The 22,558-nt window shown below is 40.3% G+C and overlaps 2 protein-coding genes across 7 annotated transcripts in view; one reads left to right on the forward strand and one right to left on the reverse strand.

Moving 5' to 3' along the window:
- Positions 1-1,102: 1,102 nt before the first annotated feature.
- On the reverse strand, positions 1,103-20,905 carry LOC114572616 (pleckstrin homology domain-containing family A member 1). Of its 5 annotated transcripts, XR_003694786.1 has the most exons (14): positions 15,866-16,239; positions 14,136-14,354; positions 13,152-13,208; positions 12,979-13,024; positions 9,735-9,832; positions 9,313-9,444; positions 8,597-8,737; positions 7,956-8,024; positions 7,215-7,279; positions 7,036-7,099; positions 6,818-6,907; positions 5,189-5,262; positions 3,369-3,682; positions 3,169-3,245 (listed from the first exon to the last, which is right to left on the reverse strand). XR_003694786.1 is itself a non-coding variant. In XM_028604316.1 (13 exons), exons 3-13 carry the CDS (start codon positions 14,274-14,276, stop codon positions 2,880-2,882), a joined length of 1,269 nt encoding a protein of 422 aa, XP_028460117.1. In that variant the 5' UTR covers positions 14,277-14,354; positions 18,426-18,606; positions 20,588-20,905; the 3' UTR covers positions 1,103-2,879. The 5 variants fall into 5 exon arrangements, 4 of the variants coding, with proteins under 4 accessions (XP_028460117.1, XP_028460115.1, XP_028460116.1 ...); XM_028604316.1 differs by lacking the exons at positions 3,369-3,682; positions 5,189-5,262; positions 15,866-16,239 and adding exons at positions 18,426-18,606; positions 20,588-20,905 and having other exon boundaries at positions 1,103-3,245; XM_028604315.1 differs by lacking the exon at positions 3,369-3,682 and having other exon boundaries at positions 2,918-3,245; positions 15,866-16,244.
- Positions 20,529-22,558, forward strand: part of phactr2 (phosphatase and actin regulator 2) — a 48,687-nt gene continuing 46,657 nt past the window's right edge. For both annotated transcript variants that reach the window (XM_028604310.1, XM_028604313.1), the window contains exon 1: positions 20,529-20,969. In XM_028604310.1, coding sequence (XP_028460111.1) covers positions 20,831-20,969 — 139 coding nt within the window. In that variant the 5' untranslated portion in view covers positions 20,529-20,830. The remainder of the gene's footprint in view (positions 20,970-22,558) is intronic.

Consider the following 22,558-nt stretch of genomic DNA (forward strand, 5'->3'; position numbering starts at 1 on the left):
GTCACTCTTATGTAGAAAACTTCAAGTAAAGTGTAACCCTAGCACCTCATTAAGAGCTTATGAAGGATACCCAGACATACATGAGGAAATGCTTATTGTATGTGCAGTGGTAGAATGTAACTACATAAATATAATTATAAAAATTGTAAGTATACTTGTTCTTTACCTTATTTCCATTTCGTACTACTTACTTTATACTTTGACCCCACTACAATTTAGAGGGAAGTATTGTACTTATTGCAACTTGGCTTCAGTTACTAGTGCAGAATAACATTTTACCTACAATAATAGGATGAACTCAGTAATAATAATCCAATACTATGATATATATATAATAGTATTTGCAGGGGCTATTTTTTAGCATTATGAATACTTTTGACACTTCAAATACATTTTGCTAGACTTTCAATGTAGCTCATTCCCAGTATGGTATTGTTGCTTTAATTTGAATAAAGGATCTAATATGTCTTTCATCACTGTTTATATGCTGAAAAAAATAGATATTTCCTACTGATAGTGATGCCAGTTAGCCATCATTGTAATGTTTGTTTTTGTAATCACATTACACACACACACACACACACACACACACACACACACACACACACACACACACACACACACACACACACAAATGTGTTGGGTGGTAAAATATGGACAATAAATAGAAATAAGAGGCTGAGTACAGCAGAAACACAGTCTATTTTATTTGCTTACCAGCTTGGTGTGTCCAGCCTACACTAATTTGTTTGCATGCTTCCAGTAAAACTAATGCTTCTCATGTATTTTATTTTAGGTTTATCTTCCATTCTTGTAGATGGTGTTTTGTACTAATGGAATTCATTTCCACTTTGATAACTAAATAATTCTATCGTTGATGAATACATAACACATGACTTGTACAGCACTTCGTTTTCATTGAGTCCATAGCCTGTTAATGGAAGTTGAACCAGAGTGAAGTTTTTTTTCTCTCACCACAAGAGGGCAGAGGGTGCCTTGATGAGTAGAGAATCTTTCTTTCTAGCGTCACTGCAAAGCTCTCACTTTACTCTCACAGACTAATTTTTCACAAGGAGGAGCACAATAATGAAGGAAACCTGTGCACATTTTCAGTGTTTATTTGTTTCAAGTCATCCACATAATAAATAGAGACAATTCAAACCAATTACACCAGACTGAAAAGGGGTAATACAGCTCGACTTGGTTGGGCTTAAATGAAGCAGGCACTTAAAAAAGAAAAGATTAGTGTGTATTATTTAGCAGGACTACAGTGAGACATTTTGAAATAAAACCATGAGGCAGCTGCCTGCTGCTGGGTTGGCAACACAGGTACGGAATAATATCAGGAAACATCTAAAAAGCATATAAAAAATAAATCCGCTGCACACAGCTCTATTCTGCAAATACACAATACACAGAGAGGCCGTAGAAAATCTAAAAACAGAAAAACTATCGGAGGAATCAATCAAATGTTAACATGCAAAGGAAGTGTCTGAGCTTGAATGTTTGTTTTTTTCTGTTAAACCCATGATTCAAAATGTTTGCATGGTGTTCATACAGTATACTCATCTTCAAACAATGAACTGCAGGTTTAGTTAACTCTGGTCCGGTTATTACCCAGTCTGTCAGGACATGAAGCTTATTTAACTGACCCAGCCCTATTGCTGAAGTTTTTATTACTATGAATTACAAAATGTATACAATTGTACTCCCTGTACTTCTTGTTTAGTTCCCACGTCACCCAGTGTCACAAACGGGAGTCCATAAAGTCTAGAATGCTGAAATGTAGTTTGGGAAAAAAGGCTGATTTAGGCTGTGAAGCAATGTGTGTACTGTGATAGCGTAGACATTTGTTCTTCTTTTGCAAAGGACTCTCACTTTCATACCATTATTTACCTGTGATTAACTGTAAAAACTATTCACCGTAGATTTACAGGTAAGCTATTTCAGCTCGTGGTCAATTACAGTCAACTAAAATCTCATTTATTTTATCCCTACCGTATATTGAAAAAATTAAAAGAGAAATTTCAGTCAAAGACTTGGCAACTGTATAAAAAAAAAAATAGTTGACTAACTGTGGCTGTGATACAATTGGTCTTGCATTATCATATACAATGAATGATATACAAATCTATAGATTTTTTTGCATCTAGTCGTAGACCAGTCCAGAATCTCTGAATTAGAGGATCATTCAAGGATTTGATCTAAGACTAGGCTTGACCCCTAGCTATATCGCTGGCCAACAATAGTAGACAAATCCAGGGTGTATGAATACTGAGGGTATGATTGGACCGCACAGTTGAAACTAGTAGATTAGAGAGGTGAAGAAAAGCCAGTCCTCGGTTTGAACACACTTTTCAGACGAGAGGAAATAGTTTGCAACCTTGAAAGCTCCCTTATTTTCTTGGCACAAAGTGGTTTTTACAAAAATCCTCCGTCATATCATTGTGCCTTTACTGGTTAAAATGAAGCTCTGTCATTGAATTCTAATCATCATTTTTAGTTAACTAAAATGTGTAGTTTTGTTTGACAACATCAACTCTTAGTAAATAAATACACCATTGTGAATGCGACAGCAGGCAGGCAGAGGGGGTGTGAGAGAAGACTGGGGCGTCTTTGGCACGTGAGCGCTGTTCAGTGGCCACCCAAGTTGTTTCTTTAGCACACTGACGGCACTGACGGAGGAGCTCAAAAACATGAGTTTGTGACGTAGTACGTTTTCATCCGTCTACAGCTTTGGTTTGAATACCAATGCCCACCCTTTTTTATTTTTTATTTATTTTTTTCGCCCCAACACCTGTTGCGCATGGTTTCCTCTCTCTCTCTCTCTCTCTCAACATCCAACCAGAAAAGCGAGTTTGAATGTGCAGTTTAACAACTCAGACCTGGCTCACTGGCAGGTCAGCGTCATCCGGGTCCAGGGGTGGTTCAGGCATGTGGAGCTCAAAGCTGCTCCGCCGTCGCCACGGTGACTCCTCAGAGTTAGTAAGGTTGGTCACGGGTGGTTCGCAGGTCACTTTGCCAGGCGCGTCTCCTGCAGGGACAGGCGTGCTGGCGTGTGGCTGTGACTGGGCCGTGGCAGCAGGCTCATGAAGTGCTCGCTGTCCCATGCCAGGCTGCGAGCGTGTGCCGCACGTGACAGCAGCCCCCCACTCTGGGTAGCAAGGTGGCATGGCAGATATGGGCGAGCGAGGGACGGGGGGACCCGCGGGGCTGCGGTAGAAAGCGGAACGGGCGCCGTGTTCCTGCAGCAGAAACAGCAGGAGGAAACAGAAAGCAAGAAAAAAAAACAGAGAGGTTGTTAGTAAGCAACGTGAAATCCTGATATCCTGCGGTTTATTGGAGGAGACCACAAGTGAGTTACAGACTTGGAATTAGCACCAGCATGTGGAGCCTGATGCAGCCTTAGCAGAGTTGGTACTGGAGGTTGTAGGTGCTGAAGAATGTAGCATTGCTAGAAACGGGAGATGGTGGTAGTAGCAGTAGTAGAAGTAGTAGCAGTAGTAACAGTAGCAGAAGTAGCAGTAGTAGTAGTAGAAGAAGTAGAAGAGACGTGGTAGTAGTGTCAGCAGGTTTTAGATTTGGTAGTGTGACAGGTTACAGTGGAGGAGCAGGGTGCCTTAGGGAGCAGTGATGGTTGTTGCTCATTATTTCACAGCTTTTCATTGTCAAATTTCAATCTCTGAAACACAAAACAGAAGCATGGGAAGATAGAAAAAACAAAGCAGAGGTAGTGAAAGCAAAAAGGGGTAGCAACTGAACAGCTGGTTAGAGAAACATCCCAACTATGAAGCATCAAGAATCCAATACAAATATCTGTGTCAACTTTAAGATGTATTTTGACACACAGTTTCTCCCACAGCACCACAGTCATACCCTGTAACGTTACAGGCTTGTGAACATCCTGGTCAGTAAGTCCACAAAGTATCTCTTAAGCATCACAAGATTTAAGAATCCGTTTCCTGGCAAGAGCAGAGAGCCGCACACGTGTTGAGAGATGCTTTACTGTATGCTGAATTCAAAAGGTCCAAAATCAAGCTCATGCTGAAAATTAGGGGCAGTTAAACAGAAAATCTGATAATATACCATACTGAAGACATCCCATGAGCCCCTTGCCCCTGTACAAACCCAAATATTCACATATGAATCAACACACCACTATGAAAAGTTTGTAACTATGGACATGTGGATTCAGCATTCACAAGTCCTCATTTTAAAGCTGTTTAAAACATTTAGCACACAGAAGGTATAGGAAGTCAACATGGACACAAGTATCATCGTGTGTATGAGAAAGAGAAAAAACATACAGGCAGCGAACAGGAGGGAGGAGGAGAGACAAGCAGGATGTCACACATCTAAGACAGGTACACAGCTGCAGCAGACTGCAGAGATGCATGAAGGGAAGAGAAACACAAGGTGTGAAAGACACATGTACCCAGTAATAAAGACAGAGATAGAAATAGGCTCAAGGTATTCATAGCTTAGCTGGTCAGCTAGGTCATGCAGAGACAAGTGTATGTTTGTGCATGAAATGATGTATATTTCTATTTATGTATTTTTTTACACTGAAGAAGCATCATCAATAATGGCGAGGACAGGTAGAAGCTGTGCAAGTAAAGTTATAAGGGAGGAAGGGAGGCAGGCAGTGACCGCAGGTCTTTCCGATAATTAGATGGTCATATTGCAGCTGTTGTCGGAGTCATTTTACAAAAATCTTACTTATTAGTATTTGAATGACTTAAGGTGGTCTTGATTTCAGTTGCCATGCTCGTGGCGACAGTCATCACATGCTAGAGAAGCTAAATCAAGCACACTTCAAGTCGTAACATTTTTTTGAAACAAGATTTTTTTTGAACTGGGAACTGTCTGACCGCACTGAATAAAATGGGCTCAAACTTTAAAGCTGAGCTTAAAGTGACAGGGCGGCAAAAAGCAAAGGAAAGCAGAGGAGAACGAGAGGTGGATGAGAGAAGCAGCGAGGGCGTGAAGGGAGGAAAGCTTGTTGGGTTATCACAGTCATACTGAGGTTGTGGTTGGCTCCTGGAAAAAAAAGGAGCATCAGATGGGACGTCAGATCTGATCTGCTCTTATAATGTCTACCACAGAGGGCCAGCCAGTGAGTGGAAAACAGTATTAAAAAAAGGTGAACTTATAGTTTAAAAGGGGGGATTTAGACGAGCTGACATACGTGCTGCTGCACTCCCCGATTCGAGACGTATACCTCTGTATACAGGGGTTCGACAGCCGTCTGGCCTGCCGCATCTGCAACAACACAGTGCAAAGCAGTATTAGAGCAGATGGGCTGTCTGCCCACAGGGAGAGGAGGAGGTGGAGAGAATGTGACAAAGACATGGAAAAAAGAGAAGGTAGAGAGAGAGGAGGAGAGGAAAAGGGGGGTGAGATACAAGCAAGAGAGAGAAGGACACAGGAGGGACGAAACATGGAAGTGTAGAGAATCAGACAGCGCAGAGGTATTGAGAATAATTCCAGTCTAACCAGAAGGGACCAACTGCGACCGAGGACACTCTCTCCTCTGCCGTCAGGACTACGGAACTGGTTTACTTCTCTCTTGTCACCTGCTCAAGTCTGGCTGCCTGTCTCTACGCTAGGCTCTATGTAGGCTGCTGATTAATTAATGGGTTTCTAAAACTCAGGTAATGTTCTCAGACAGATTTGGTGATCTGAGTGAGTATCTAACGTTCAGATGACCTACTTTAGTTAAAAAAGATAGCATAGGGTGGTTCAGGGGTTAAGGCGCTAAATATAAAACGCAACGTCCCCAGTTTGCGTTCAGCTAGGGCTCGTTATCTCTCTCCCCTTCATTTCCTGTCGACTGTTGATTATCTAATATCACAGCATGGCCAAAAAAAACTAAAATCTATATTTTGCGGTTGGGTGGTGATGAGGAGGGATGAGGAAACAGGCTGTGCCAAATTACAGTGTAAATACTGGGAGTTTGAAACTACTGGTGTGGACTAGACAGAGCAGAATTTAGTAGGGCTGCCACCTCTTAGTCGATTAGTCGACTAATCGGTCGTTTTGGTCTTAGTCGACTAAGATTTCTTTAGTCGATTAGTCATTTTTTATGCTTATTCATGCTTAATTATTTATTTCAGGAAACTTCTGAACACATTTATGGTAAACACAAGATTTAAAGTGGTGTTTTTGCAGGATTAATTGTGGAGAAACTCAGTTTTACAGATGGTTAATTAACTACATTTATATTGTGCTTTTCTAGTCTTAACCACCTCTCAAAGCGCACAGCTCTGTCAATTAAATCAACTAATCGATTAGTCGACAAAATCCTATAAGTGTTAGTTGACTAAGAATATCTTTAGTCGAGGACAGTCCTAGAATTTAGGTTCATCAATCTTGTTTTCGTATGATACAACCACAACTAAAAACAGCTGGGCTTAATATATTTAAAATACAATAATAAAGTTCATGGGGCAAGTCATCTGAAACATAATGCCAAACTACCATTTCTGCTACTCTTCATCTGTTTGAGATGAAGTCAAAAAGGATTTTCTCTGCATCTCTGTAGCTTGCTGTTGTATGAGATCTTGTGAGAGCAAGAAACGGCGAACCATAATCAATAAATCACGAGTGAAACAACACAAATAAGTCTTGTGACATTCTGCACATGCAAGTCGAGTCTGAAGTCATTTCCCTTGTCCCCAGGTATATTCGAGGTCTCTAAATTTCAATCAGATTTCAGACTCCAGTCAGATTCAAGTCCACTTCTAATGACTTGAATCCATACTATGGTGAGAGTAAGAGGTGCTGTAGTGTAGTGTGCTGTAGTGTAGATACATACTGTGGCAGCAGACCTCCCAGGCCCCCGCTGGGCCACAATGGCCCCTGAGACAGCCTTGATCCAGCTGTGCATCTCCTCTGGGCTGTCCGCCTAGTGGAAACATAAAAGAAGAGGACAGTGAGTGACAAAGAAGGGAGTGAGACGGTATACAGACTGTTGGTAGACATGGTGACAAGCAAGCAAGCGTACATTCTTTTTGACTACAGAAAACATCCTACCTGTATGTAAAACGTCCTTGAAGTGGTGACGACTTCAAACAGATTATCTCTCATCATGATGTCACTACAACAAAAGTGGAAAACAAGTCAGATCATAAAAACCTCATCTATATCTTTATCCTACTGGACAAAAGACATTTTTTTTGCACAATGCAAAAATGCTGGGACATGTTAAATACCTCTGTTTGCACTCCTGGACTTTGTGAACTTCCTTCAGCGGGATCATTCTCAGGGGCTCTTTCTCCTAAAAGGCAAGAAAATAAAGGTTCATACTATTTAAAAGAAGACAAAGATCAACAATTGAAATACACAGGATAAATATTACCATTTGCATGTGTATTATAAATGCTATTTTTAAATAGGTCGTCTAAAAGCGAGGCTGTCTTGCGTGATTTTTCTGTATTATAGGGACAACAGAGAGTGAACTTTCTTAAAAGTAGCAGACTGCAAACTAAAAACCCTGATAGTTGTAACTTTCCCGACCCGGCCATTTGATACAGCAGACAGAGTTTGTGTCCTTGGGGCTTGTTGATAGCCAAATAGACAGATAGAGCTGTCAAATAAGGGCAGACCCGGACAAGGACAGGGTATGGGACGTGCAGCATTATCCCAAGGACAGTCTGTGTGTGTGTGTGTGTGTGTGTGTGTGTGTGTGTGTGTGTGTGTGTGTGTGTGTGTGTGTGTGTGTGCGTGTGTGTGCGTGTGTGAGAGTAAGAAAGGCCGGTGGTGGGGGGGAATGGGACAATGCAAGGTAGGACTTGTGAAGCATTGAATTCCACAGACTGCAGATAAAACATGTTAGAACTCGGGACTGTGTATTTGCGGTTACTCTGCCTCAGACTGTGGGGGTGAATTTAATCAACATATATCAATAAAAACATACCTTAAAGGCTTCACATAACTAAATCAAAGTTAATTACCAAATCTGACTTGAAGTAACTCATTGAGTTTTCTTCCAGTAGGAAATATCGCCGTTTCCAGTTCCTCATCTGGGAAAGAAAAGGGAAAAGATGTTCAGATCTTTTGTATAATTGCAAGGCAAACAAGTTGTTAAATATGCCACAATGCCAAATTGCAACAATAATGACAGCAGTTTTAATTGTACTTATCCCTCTACACATTTTTACAATGTCTATATATATGGAGGGGGAAGATAATTATACTTTAGGCATTTATTAGGTACAGAATTGTACAAACCAGCATTTCTGTAGGCAACTTTTTATCACAACCAAGCTAAAATCTCATCATCTGACATTCCACAAGTCAAAAGACTTTACATTCGGGCGCCCGGATAGCTCAGCTGGTAGAGCAGGCACCCATATATAGAGGTTTACTCCTCGACGCAGCGGGCCCAGGTTCGACGGGGAGGCTTGCTAAATGCAGTGCATTTCAGAAAGTGTGTTGTTGCACTGTATGCAGCCAGTGATGCAGGTCACCACCACATGCCTCATTTGAAAGGTGTTGTAAGAGTCACAATTCCAATTGTGTTGATGAACTTCTCTCAACAGTACCAGAAGTCTAAGTGAAACCAACTCAACCCAACAGAGCGAGAGGTACCCACCACAGCTCCTTGCTTGACGCAGTAGCCTGACTTGATGGCGGCGTGCTCCTGAGTCGGCCTGCCCAGGAAGTACGGCAGCTGGCTGTGAGAGCGATGCATGGCCTCCCGCTCCGCTCTGTCTGCACCATCACCCCCATCGTGCTTTAGGGTAAAGGACGCAAAATGTTGTAATTGCAAGTACCAACATTTAAAAGAAAAAAAACAGACACCGATTTTTGCATAGCCCGAGGGCTAATCAAAGTTGGGAATAATGTCATCACAATTTCTCAGAGACCAAGGTGATGTTTTTAAATTGCTTAATTTTTCCAAACAGTCCCAAACCAATATTCACTTTAAAATGATAAAGTAGTAAAGCAGCAAATTATAATATTTGTGAAGCTGAAACCAGCAACTTTGGTGAATTTTTGCTTGATAAATGACTCATCGGTTATCAAAATAGTTGCAATCATTTCAGCTAAAAACGTTGTGTGACAATATAAAAGAAGGACTGTGGGAATTAAGTTACAAATCAAAAGTGTATTTGTAGCTAAAGTTGTGTTTTTCAAAATAATATAGATTTTGCTTACTTTCATTAAAGACAGTATTAAAGTAAAATCAGTATGAAGTGTTCTGCCTACAGTTTGTCACTGTTGTGTTTCATTTGAAAGGCTTCGGAATCTTTGAATCAAATACATTTTTGCGTGTGCTTTATGTGCATGCATTCGTGTCATGTTTACTTGGGTCTGAGTGACGATGGGCACTCCTCCAATGATCTCAGTCTTATAGGAGACTTGTTTCTTGGGCCCTATTAGATCCGGTAAAGCCTTCTGATTCTCTGCATTCTGGTGTCCATCACACAACTTTGGCACCTTAAGAAGACACGCAGATCAAAGTTGAGAAGTTTGACATTTTTACTTAAACACACAAATTGTAAACAGAAATAGGGGTTTTGTGGAAATTAGCTGTAGGGTTGAATATACTCTTTTTCTCTATAGTTAAAATACAGTTTGTAACCTCTATGTATGCAGAAGTTGACAAGTCTTCAACACATCTTGGAGAACAATGGAAATTGTCCTTTATCCCAACGCAACAAGTTTTTTGACAGTCCACTCATTCATTTCACACTGTGTGCGTGTGTGTGTGTGTGTGTTTGACTTACAGTGATCTTGGTGGCTTTATTGAGAGCATCGACCCAGTCTACGAGGTCCTGCTGATCGTTGGCCTGCAGGAAGAACTTCCTCATCCCAGCATTGATGACTAACCGATCATAAAAAAGCAGTGGAAACAATAAAATAGTAAAAGTATATTCAGACTTCATTCTCTAGACTACACCAGCTGATTCATTATGCGTTTTTTTTTTTTAATGAATCACATGCAAATAAGCATTACATGTACCAAGAAATACTATGAAGTGGGGGTTGACTAATTGCGCTTATGGCCTTTCTTGTACAGAAAATGTAATGGAGTGTCAGATCCACTAGACTAGAACAGATCCACTGCAACAGATTTCTCTGGAAGTGAAAAACAGAGCCAAGGGACTCTCCTACGCACTACCAGCAGCATTCCCTCTCCATGTGGATGATGACCCAGCTGCCTCAGTCTGCCACTACCGTCCTACCCATTTCTTACCATGACGGAAAAAAAAAAAAAAGCCCCTGGCTACCAACCATCAAATCTTCTTGCACATTTTCACACCCATGTGAACATTAGAAAACCCCATTTTCAATCGCAAAGACATTTTTGGGTCTATATATACCCAAAATATAAATACTGATTATCTATGGATCAGGATTTAGGATCTGAAAGAACTCAAGTCTCTCATTCTCTCTCTCTGCCATAAATCCTTCAATTCTGCAGCTCAAACCACCCTTGTGTCTCCTCTAGTTCCTTTCAGCATTATGGGAATGAATTACATTAAAGCTGGACTGGTAAATCTGGTGGGGGAGAGTTCTAAAAAGGCACTGGGAGTCAAACTGTGGCACAATGAGGATCATTCTTACTTGTTCTCTGTGTTTGGTCCAGGTCTTAAGACACATGCAAGACCTCACTCTCTCTTTCCCTCTTCCCACTTCCCTCTAAATAAATCTCTGTCTGGTCTCATTTAACCTTCAAATGTGTCCACTGTATGTTTGGGAGCAGTAAACGGCTTGGTAGTGGGAAAAGTGTAATGGTCTCTTGGGCACTGGGTAGATAAATCCAGGAGGAGGGGTATCAGATCTGACTCATAGTTACACATTATAAAACAATGTGTGCTGCTGAGAAATGCAGCCAAGCACCAAAGTTCACATGCACTCATGTTGTCTCTCACAAACCCACACAAGGTACAGACCCACACCAGTCATTAACCAAGTCTCTACTAGGAATGCCCCCCAAAACCCAGGTCTAAACAGGAACCGGTTCTAAATTAGTAAAAACCGTATTTTTAAAAGGTCTGGAGTTATTGGTTCTGCTATCGGAACTTGAGCAATTAGGGAGTGGGATTTCCACAGCTTGTAATTAGGCTATCGAGCAATTAATGGCAGCATCACAAACCTTTCTCGTTGTGCGAGGGGCGGGGTTGTACTCAATACACACACAGAGACTCTGGCCCAGTACAGGGTGTGCTCCTCATGTGAACAGACAGGCAGACAAGCGCTCCGCAAGTAAAAAGGTGCCGTTATCGCTGATAGCTAAAGTTAGCTAAATTAGCATAGTCGTAAGTTTATAGCCTCGCTTAAGTTAAAAACTGTACATAACGTTCCAGTCATGTAATCAATCTGCTCTGTACACAGTCTCTCATCAAGCGGTGGATAAGACACACATGTTTTACACAAGCACAGCGCACTAGCTCAGCTAATAGCAAATAGTTTTAAACAAGCTAAGACAAAAGCTCTCTGAATGAAGTGTAACAGTTTAGATTTGTTTGCCACTTATCTTAAAATTTGACAAATTCTTGTCAACTTAGCTGCTGGCTACTCAATAAGAGTAGTAGTATCAATAAAATCCTAATGATACCGATCCCTAGTCTCTACTTTCTTACTGTAAAAAGATCTGTAAATGTGACGTCCAACATTTCTAAATACTTCATCATCCCATGTTTCCAGTTTCTAGATGCAGGAAGAGGGGGAGCAGCAGGATTCATAGATATTAGAAAAACATGTGGCGCACAAACGGCAGTTTAAAAATAACTTTATACATCTCTGAATCAGGTTCCGATTAGGATGCCGGCATCCTGTCAAAACCTCAACAAGGCAACTGGTGCGCAAACACAGCCAGACACACTCACAGTCATGGTGGTCAGCACACTAGTATTTCCTGCTCTGGAAACAGATGGAAGAGGAGGACAGGGGCTAGTAAACAATAACAGGGAATGGAAGTTTACTGCTAAATAACCTGATGATGGTTCATATGTATGCAACATGTTTCATTCCACACAGGTTAAAGAGACAAGGATAAATGTCAAGATAAAACAATATCTTTGTTGTAAAAGATTCACTAGTAGGATAAGGGATCAACTTGGTTGGTTGAAAAGCTTTCCGAAACTCCCTCTCCTCACACCTTTCTGAGGTCTTAATTTGGGTACGACCCCTACGATTCTGAATTTTGCAGAGCATGTGTATCAACATTAGTTGGCTGTAATGTACCTTCAAATCTAGAAATGCACACAGCACCAGTATAACAGAAAAAGACCACAAGCTGATGTAAACAATGAAGATTTTAAAATGTTTTGTGGCGTGGGGAATGTATTCAACATGCTTTCTTCATGCAATTCTGAAGACAGGACTCTTGGGAGAAACGTCTATTTGCTGAGTCGCTGAATTTATGAAATTTTAAAAAACATGATCCAAGAAAACGTCTCAGGTGCCAACGCAACCACCTCGGGTTAGGGTTAAGAAATCAAAAAAAAAAAAAAGGCACAAACAATCATGAAATAGTTCAACCGGATCAACACAAACTCAGACAATCAACTGCTGTGGCCTCCTGCATCTTGGTGTGTTGGCTAAACAGACAATGTTAAACAAGGCTGCCTGGTCCATGGTGGAGAAAGTATATGGAGAGCAGTGACCAAGTTTAGAGGGCAGAGAAGGACAGCGAACATTCCTCCCTTTGATTGTATTAAGTGTACTCGGCTGATTAATCAGACCATACTGTTGAGGTTTGCAAAGTACTGCATGCAAGTTGATTTGACAAGTTGGGTTACCATTTATTTTGATTTATACTGTCAATAATAATGTCCAACACACATAAGCTACACCATGCCAGTACAGAAAAAAGGATTTAAGCTGTAAAAAGTGGAAAATCACCGATTTCTTTCTAAATAGGTCTATATTTTTTGACACCTACAATAAACTATCAAATTAGTATTTTTAATGCGGAGACATTAAAAACTGACAGCAAGACTGTGATTAACGGTGTTTTCTTACCGAAGCAGAATTCTGCCTTAGGCCTCAGCTTAGTGGCATCGCTGACCTAAAGGAGAACAAACCTCACAATTGTTAGTTTACCAATTCAACCAAGTACTGTAAATGGGTTCCATTTATGCATAATCACATCGTGTTAGTTCCAAATATGATTCAGTGGTAATATTTATTTTTACTTTAGAGATGTAGGTGAGCTTGAGGGAGCCAACACAGTCTGTACCAACAGGCAGGTTCTGTAGGAAGATGGTAAAAAGAACAATGTATGCAAAAAGTGAAAGCTAAAAATGATCATTCACCAATGTTTTAAGACAGGTAGCTGTGGATTATGACAGAACATAATGTGGTGGGAGAATGAAGTCAAGTTCTGCAGTGCAAGTTAATTTTACAGAGTGAGTACAGTATACTTTGAATGCACTCCATGATCGTTTATTTCAGTTTCCTGCTGGGCTTCTGAAACTACGGGATCCAGATTTAACATCATTAAAATTTAAGCTTTTTCAATCTATAAAAAGAAAGAGACTTACTGAATTATTTAAAATTCCTCCTGCACTACGTGATTTATGAATACTTCATGTAACAGTGCACTTAAAAATACAGCATTTTCAAACCAGCATGACAAACCAAGAGGAGTTACACTGTAATAACCCTGAGGGTCATAGAGCAGAAAATCATGACCACTGTTCCAAATATCAGTGGATACATGGATTCATCTAGATGACTAGAAGAAAAACTAACAACTAATGCAAGGTTTAGAGTTTAACCAGAGTTCATTCTAACCGATTTATACAAATGTCAGCCGATAGCTAAAACACAAACACACCATTAGCCCTGCCCTACTCCTGTGTCTGTAATATGTGCCTAATTGCCGTCAGCTATAATTACGTAATAAGGTTCTTCCATCCTTTTTCCATTTAGCCCGTACTTAGTTTTGTGTTCATAATGAATGACGACAGCTTAGCTAGAAGTGGCCTGCAGTTGCATGAGAGATGATCATCCACACTGTTTACTAACTAACGTTAGCTGGCATGCAGCTGTCTGTAAAGTGTCCAATTTTATTTAAAAAAACAAATTAAACATTAGTCTGTGCAGTTACAGTACCTAAAGGATTTGTTCCCGAAAATGATGCTTAAAGCTAAGCTAACACAGCCCTCTGTAATTACCTGTGGGTTGTCCATGAACCACACCAAGCTTCCCTGCTGCGTGTCCAGTATGAAGTAGCGACGCAGGAACTTGCCACTACTTTCGAACTCCTCTATGTCCAGGAAGCCACAGATGCGGTTCTGTCGGTCCACATAAGGCATCTTGCTGCCGGGACATTCCCTGGCCTGCTGGGGCCGGGAGAGGAGAGGAGAGGGGGCAAGCGGGATCAGGAATAATTGCTGAAGGACAGAAAGAAAAGAGTGGAAAGGTGAAAAGTGGGAGGAGGGAGGGAGCAAATGTAGAATTTCAGTTGTCTTTGTGGTGAGCCTTGATAGCGTGACCCACTCCTGCTTTCTTTTTCTCTCTGTATCTCTGGTCTCTCTGCCACCTGGAGCTCACTAGGCTACAGCCTGCCAGGGGATCATGTGACACAAACCACAACCCCGCCTTTATCCTTTTATATCAGCCTCACCCACTCTCTCCAAGTCCCTCTTTTTTCCTCTTGTTACACTCACTACACACTGTCACTCTCTCTTCTTCAGCCACCCTAGCTTGCTCTCTTTCTCCCTCTTCTTTTGCAGTCCTCTCCCGTCTTCTCCCAACTGTTCTCTCATCCGATTTGGCAAGCCTCTGGCCAGCCCCTTTTAAACCCTCCCTCCACAGCTGAGCACCCACTTGAGCATGGTCAAAAAAAAAAAAAATATATATATATACACCACTGAGCTCAGTCATGTTCGACACAAAGAAACGACACAAACACCCTCAGGAGCTGCGCGGGAGAGATGGTGCAATATTCAACCCGCTGAAGTCTGACACATCCCAGAAACCTACAGCTCTCTGAAAATCAACAAAAAAGTAAATGATTACAGTACAGCCACTTAGTCCAACGAGTATGACTATGAACGCACGCATGTCAACGTGAAACCCTGTGTGGGTGGGTGCAGCATTACTGAAGGCATATTGTCGCATTAGCCTGTTTAAGCTGCTGTCTTTTTGGACTGAGACTAAAATATGTGATTGAGATGAGTCTTTGGAAAGCAAAGATAAAGACGCTCTTTCTCCAGGACATTATGAGCACTGTGTGGGTGGATGGGGGCAAAGCAGGGGACAAAAGGCCTGGTTGTTGTGCATGGACTCTGAGCTGAGAGCATCTCGGTTAGCCTTGCATCTAGCCGAGTCATCACAGGCACGAGAAAGGAGCCACATTGTTGAGCAGCGACTATCTGAACACTACACAAATAGTGATTGTTATGTGAGAGTGAGAGGCATCTCTGTTGAGTTTAGTGATCCTGTAAATGAGGTGCAAAAGTTCAACTGCATACATGCTCATGCACTGCAGTGATGCAGACGAGATGTTAAGAGATAATGCAACAACTTCCCAACAAGGTGAACAGGCAACTACTACTACTGATAGTTAATCGTAGAGACTAACCAATAGCCTACTACTTGTAACTGGTTTTAATTAAATGACAAGTAAAACTGGTGGGCTAATTTCAAAGTTGTTTAACCCATTCATTGTGCTAAGGACAAATACACATAGTATCCCAGGTTCTATACTCGAGAGGGGTTTTGGTAGCATATCTGGGTTTCTGAAGCCAGGATATGATGTTTAAATATTCAAACACAGAATACTTCAAATACATCAACAGCAAAGACAAGCAAATTTAAAGGTCCAACTCTGAAAAAGGACAAAGGCGGCATGATATTATTGACTTCTTTCTAGGTCAAAACATTCCCACAGTAAACTCAATCTTTGCATTTGTAGGAAGGCTTTGTCCACGTCATATGGCAGCCAACTGGTCACACAGAACAAGTCATAAAACAACAGTACGGACCAACTGGATAACCCAAGAGGGTCAATATTTTCTTTTCATGATTTTTCGAGTACTGCTGTGTCATCGAAAGCCACACAACAGCTGTGAATACCTGTGGAGAAGAAAGCTTGTGTTGTTTTCATGCCTACGTACCAATCACTAATCAAGATGTTGCGCAGAACTAATGTCATTGTGCACTACAGTCGTAGTTATGCATATGACCAATAAAAGAAAACCTCTATGAGAAAAAGAATTGAGGAACAAATGCAAGTGGACCAGAGGCAATTTGGAGACTTAAAAGTGCTCACATTATGCTCATTTTCAGGTTCATAATTGTATCTAGAAGTTATATCAGAATAGGTTTACATTGTTTAATTTTCCAAAAACACCATATTTTTGTTGTACCGCATATTGCTGCAGCTCCTCTTTCCATCCTGTGTGTTGAGCTCTCTGTTTTAGCTACAGAGTGAGGCATCTCACTTCTGTTCCATCTTTGTTGGGAGTCACACATGCGCAGTAGCTAGGTAAGGACTACTAGCCAGTCAGAAGCAATCTATAAAAAGAACTGTAAAACAGGTTTAAACAACATCTGGTTAACACAAGCTTTTAGCTATGACTGTCCTTCCTTTGCCGTACCTGAAGTTGCTGCATTCTGCATTCTTGCTGCTGTCTGTAGATCCCTTCATTCACGACTCGTATTTGTATTCTCAACTCGTATTTGTATTCTCGTATTCGTATTCTTTTGGATGTGTCATACCAAATGTTTTAACAGCGGCCATGTTGTGTGTTGTTTAGGGCCCTTGCCACCATGAGAAAAATCGGCATTGCAAATTGAACAAGTAGCTCAACTTGAATGGCCTTCTTTTGACTGAAAGTACTGCCAAACAACACTATTTCTGTTCCATTTTCACTTTCTCACAGCTGCATTGAACGGTCCACCTACGTAAACATCTTCCCGTAATGAACGGCAGCGTCATTACGTCAACTAGAGTCAAAGAGTATAGAAATAACAAGAGGCGAAACTCAATAGAATGTTTTGTTGCGTTCAGTCCAAGATGGTGGAGCTGCTGCTAGGTCATGGGTGCGTTTGTTGCAATGGAACGTTCTATTGAGTTTCGCCTCTTGTTACTTCTCTTTGGTAGAGTTCGGTTTTGTGGAAAAAAGCTCTAAAGGTTCGGCAGAACCCAAACCCCGTCAAAAAGCCCAAAGTTCGGCCGAACCCGAACCAGAACTCTGGGTTGGGTGCATCCCTAATTTTGACAATTAAATGGCATTTTCCAGATGGAAAAATCAGCAGATTAACTGTGTTTGAGATCCGTTTCTGTCTCAGGAACAAACTGTCTCATGATCCGACAACACAGATAAGCTTATGTCAACTAATGTTTGCAAACTCCCTAACAAAACTAATTTCCGTAATGCTTCTTTTAGCTGTGTAAATATCTAATGTTAGCAAAAAAAATATTAATAAATTATGCAAATCCAACTTTTCATCCATCCACATGACGTTCATTACACTTCCAAACGAGGACACGCCCATTTTGGAGGCAGGAAATGTATACCTGGTATATCCTACCATTGCCGCAGCTTGTAATCGTTAATATAATACATCCATGCTTGTAATACTCTTAAATTATAGAGATTCGTTGGTCAAGCCTCTCAAAATACAACACCACCCACATAAGCCAATGTTTTTCCTGCATGCCCCTTCAACATGTAACATTAGACGGCCAATCACAAGCGTTATTAAAACTTGGTACAAGCATGCTGCATGCTTATTGGCTCACAAACGCTGATGATTTAACCTTACTACTATTAAAAAATGTGGTAGTCAATGACAAGGCATTTTTTGATAATCGATATTATAGAGACAATTCGGTCGTGACTAGCTAAAAGTATCGAAGTTCGGTACCCAGCCCTACTCGTTCTTTCTAGCTAGCTAATACATCCATGGCCCTACTAGGTAATGATAACTAGCGTAGGTTACTTGAGTTACTAAAACAAACGACTTATCGTTAACCAACGAGCTAGCTACCAAATTCCACGCAACGTTAAAATAGCATTTAGCGTTGTAATGACAATAGCTATCTAACGTAGCTAACGTTACAGCTAACGTCAGATTACCACAACACGCTGACAACATCAGCGACTCTGGCCTGAAGTGAAGTGGGAGATATGGCTGAGGTTAGCCTGCTAACTATTTCACACCACAAACTTGTAAAACGAATCACAAAACATCTAACATTATATTAATTTACCACCTAGCTAAATACTGCCACTCCTGTTTTGTTGAACCTGCTACCAACAAGACAAAGCTGGGTTAGTAATATCTGACGTTATGGCAAGTTTTATCATAACTACACACGATAACCTAAGTTAGCTAGCTAACGTCTTAGCCAGTCCTGTAAAAAATATAACCGGCAACTTTAGCTGTATGAAACAACAAAGCTACGATAATTATTGGTAACTAATTTTGGTAAACGTTACGGGTCAGCTTACCCGGGTTCCCTTCTGTAACTGCTACTCTCAACGGCCGTTGGTCTCGGTGTTGCTGGGTCTGTCCTCTTTGCCTCAGCCCATCTCCACTGATCCAGTACAGACAGGGCTCCTGCTCCTGCTGCTGCTGCTGCTGCTGCTAGTGAGTGTGGAACGTAGATTGTATATAATGAAGATGATCACTCTGTGGTTAAAAGGACAAACAAAATGTGGATGGTAGTAGTTTACCACCTCACAGGGAACACCAGCCTCAGAATCAGAATCAGAATCAGCTTTAATGGCAAAGTAAGGAATGTATTTAACTCGGGCTTTTTGTTGATCTCAAAGTACATACATACATTAGACACAAATACAGCTAAAAACAAGCACAACAAAGCTAACCAAGGTAAACATAAACATTGACTACACATAATGTATGTGTATGCATAAGCTACACACATATAGAGCACATGTACTAATGTAAACAAACAGCTCAATGAGGATTATAAACAATAGGATTAGGGCAATGCAAAAGTCGTGCTGGGATGAATAAATAATTATTATTAGCTTGCTTATAAGGTACGACATTTTGACTGTATATTTGACAGATTTTTATATGTTTAAATTATGTTTACTGAAAGGTGGATAGTTGGTGTTACAGGGTTATTGCCCAGGGATTGATCCTGACACCATTGACTGGGGTTAAGAGTTCATACAGTCTGTAGGAATAAACTGTTCTTGTGTCTGGTTGTTTTGACTAACAGTGTTCTGTAGCTCCTACCCTGCTTCTACCAGACGGGAGCTTGCCAGTAGTACAATTAAAACATTTTTTTTTATATGAAAGTATAAGTGCTAATCACATAAAGACTACCTTTAGACAGGCATTTGTATTTATGTAGTATTGTGTCATTTTAATTCTATATTGTGTTCTCATTATGTATTGTGTTTATAGTTTTGTACTTTTAGTACATTTTGTGTGTTTTGTACATGTTCTATGATTTTTGTCTTGTATTTTGTGTTATGCCCTATAAAGCACTTTGTGGCTTATATCTGTGATAAGCACTTTTGTGAGCACTTATTTAATGATCATCAATGTATTAATGTTAAAATAACACAAAAAAACAATGATTTTGTTTCAATACGTAAATGCTGACTTGCCAGTGTAGCATTGTAAATTATGATTGAACAATTATTCTGAAGTAGTTTCATGTAGCACACTTATTTTCATTACTAATGTGTAATTTGTTTATTTTACACAATATATAAATAGAAAATAATGGCAGTTTATTCAGTAACGTCCATGTAATCTGACCCAGGGACTCAACTTTATTACCAAAATGTATTACTACACTGGACATAGAGGACACACCTCTTCACATTGGATTTTATTGCTTCTTCTATTTCATATTTATATTTTTATGTAAAAAGGGGATCACTAATATTAACATCTGTTTAATTTGCAATCTGCCCCATTCAAACATCAAAAAGTTCTGGTGCCGGGAAAGGCGATCTGAGTGAGTGCTCTTATTTTTTTTTACCACCTAGGTGTAAAGTATGAGACAAGCATCGGGTGTCAACAGAGCAGAATGTCTCTACCTTTTTTTTTTTTTTCTTTTTTTTACAGTCAGTGGTCTCTACCGGAGTGGTGATTTAGTGACATCTAACGTTTGGTCTGTCTATTGTCAATGTTAGTAATCCACTTTAAAAATGACCTCCTCCTTCAAGCAAACGCACCTTATTTTGTCTATAGACAGTCTATGATCGATGATGCTGTTCTTCTGTATCTGTTTCGACAGAGAATATTGGCGCCCTGCAGATGCTTCAATAGGCCTAAATGTTTTACTTTGTTGCGCCACAGCGCTGTGGAGATAGGTCTGGCAATGCAAGACTAGCTGAGTATTTCACATAGGCTACTGAAGATAATGCCTTGACATTAATAATAATAATTTAAAAAAAAAGAGCAACAGATGGCTTAGGCTACATGCTACATATAAGCTACATGCTACATTTTAAGATATTGATTTTTCATGCAAGCAAAACAAAAATGGCAGCAATGGGCAATGATGCAAATTCATACAGCCGGTTAACCATATAGCCAATGTGTCATTTTAGACTGATCCACTCAAACTTTGATTTAAGAACTGGTTAAGCAGTCAGTCAAATAATGGACGTGCAGCCACCATTACCTTTCACAAGTCTTCACTTTGTAGTCAGATCACATTTCAGATTTCACATTATATAGCCTAAGCACCTGTTTTTCAGAGGCGATGGGCGTTAACAAACACAGCGGTTTGTCTTGCTGCAGGAGAAAAGTTTGAGTGAATTGAGGAGGAGGGGTGGGTGGTAGGCTCACTGCTGCTGATGTTATTGAGGTTAAGGTTTTTCTTGAATTGTTCTTGACATCCTGCGGGCTGACAGAGGAGGCGACCATGGAAGAGGAGGAGGGGGACAGCCACCCGGAGATGAAGCATTTTTCTCTGCCGTGGCCTTATCCCAGGTTCCGCTCCCACAGTGACACCTCCGGATTTCGCTCCAGAATGCTGTTCAGACTCCGGGGAGCCCGCTCAGGTAGGTTAAACTAAAACTAAACTAAACTACCAAAACTGAACTACACTGTTAACTTTTTACTTAATGTTACCATATGGTGCTGTTTGATTCATTTAAATTAAATTCCTAAGACATCAGAACTCAACTGCTTCTGTCTGTCTTTGCCACTATAAAATGGCTCTTATTCTTGTAGCAAGTTATAGGCCCTATAGCCTTATGGCTCCTATCTAAACAGAATCTCTATATGACTATTAAAAGCAGCAGATCACTTCCTGCACAGAGAAACTTCCCCCCCCTCTCATTCTTTCACATTTTTCTCTGGATGCCACAATTAGGTTAAAACACAAAATGTCTTTCTATTTCCTTACTGTATTTCCAGTGTCTGTAAAGGGTTGTCTCCTACTTTTTTCATGATTGATTCGTGTACAATACAGATTATCAGTAGAGTTAATTCTTTTTAATATAAAAAAGCAATACTTAATTGCATAAATATTTACTCTGTCACTATGACACACCAACATCATTGCTGGTGCAACCAGAGAAGTCATACAATGGGATGGATGGAGATCACATGTGGGTAGTCAAGGTGTAGTGATTTTAGGTTGAATACACCAGTAGCTGAAATTTCCAGCGACTGGTTTGTGGATATCCTGGCAAGAAGTACAAACAACATTTCAAACAAATCCACAGTATTGAAAAGTTCAAAACCTGCTTTAAATACTAATACACTTAGTATGCAATCAATAATCCAGTGCCATATTTGTACTCCGTTTGCATCAATGTGTATGAATCATAGTTTAAACTTTGACTTTTTTTCTGTAGGTTAAAAGTGTCAAAAAGTTGTAAAACAATGCAACCTTTTCACAGGCATTATAAGACTGGCCACCGTGTTAACCATGCATCCTCAGCGTCTTATTTAAATGTCAGTCTCACAGTTTTGCTGAGGCCTGACATAGAAATATTGTTTCAGTGGTTAGAACCACTTCCTATCAGCCCAGCTTCAGTGTTTTATAGCCTCGAACTCTGTCTGCAGCGGTGCTCTCTGCCCGACGCCTACACTATGTACTGCAGGCATGAAGTTTATTAATATAGCCTACTGCTATGTTCCATGAGGGCGGACTTTCTTTGCAGTCTTATTCATTTCTTGTGACATTACAGTGATACTTATATTAAAAGTTGCAGTTATTCTGTTCGTCTTCAGCCACAGTGTTCTGTGACTGGTTAAGTTGTAATTACAGGAAAGGAGTTGTCCAAAGTTGTTTATGTCTCATGTCAGTTTGGATTTTGAAAAATCTGTTTAAATATATAGCATATATCATAACTAATAAATATATAATATATGTGATGTGCTATGGATTGAACACAATGTTAGATTTGACAGTGGAACTAAATTCACTAAATTACTTTGTTTTAATGTACAGTAAAATGAACTGTTTGTAAATCAAGCAACAGGGGGTGCTAATTTACCTTTTTTTTTACAGAGATCCTGAAAATTGCACCTCACACATATGGTGACATTACATTTTTCCCATCCATCCCACAGGTTAAAGGACAGAGGGAGAGCATGCTGGGTTCATTTAGCTACATGTCTGAAATGATCTGAAATGTAG

Source organism: Perca flavescens, chromosome 17 (genome assembly GCF_004354835.1).
Source record: "Perca flavescens isolate YP-PL-M2 chromosome 17, PFLA_1.0, whole genome shotgun sequence".
NCBI lineage: Eukaryota > Metazoa > Chordata > Actinopteri > Perciformes > Percidae > Perca > Perca flavescens.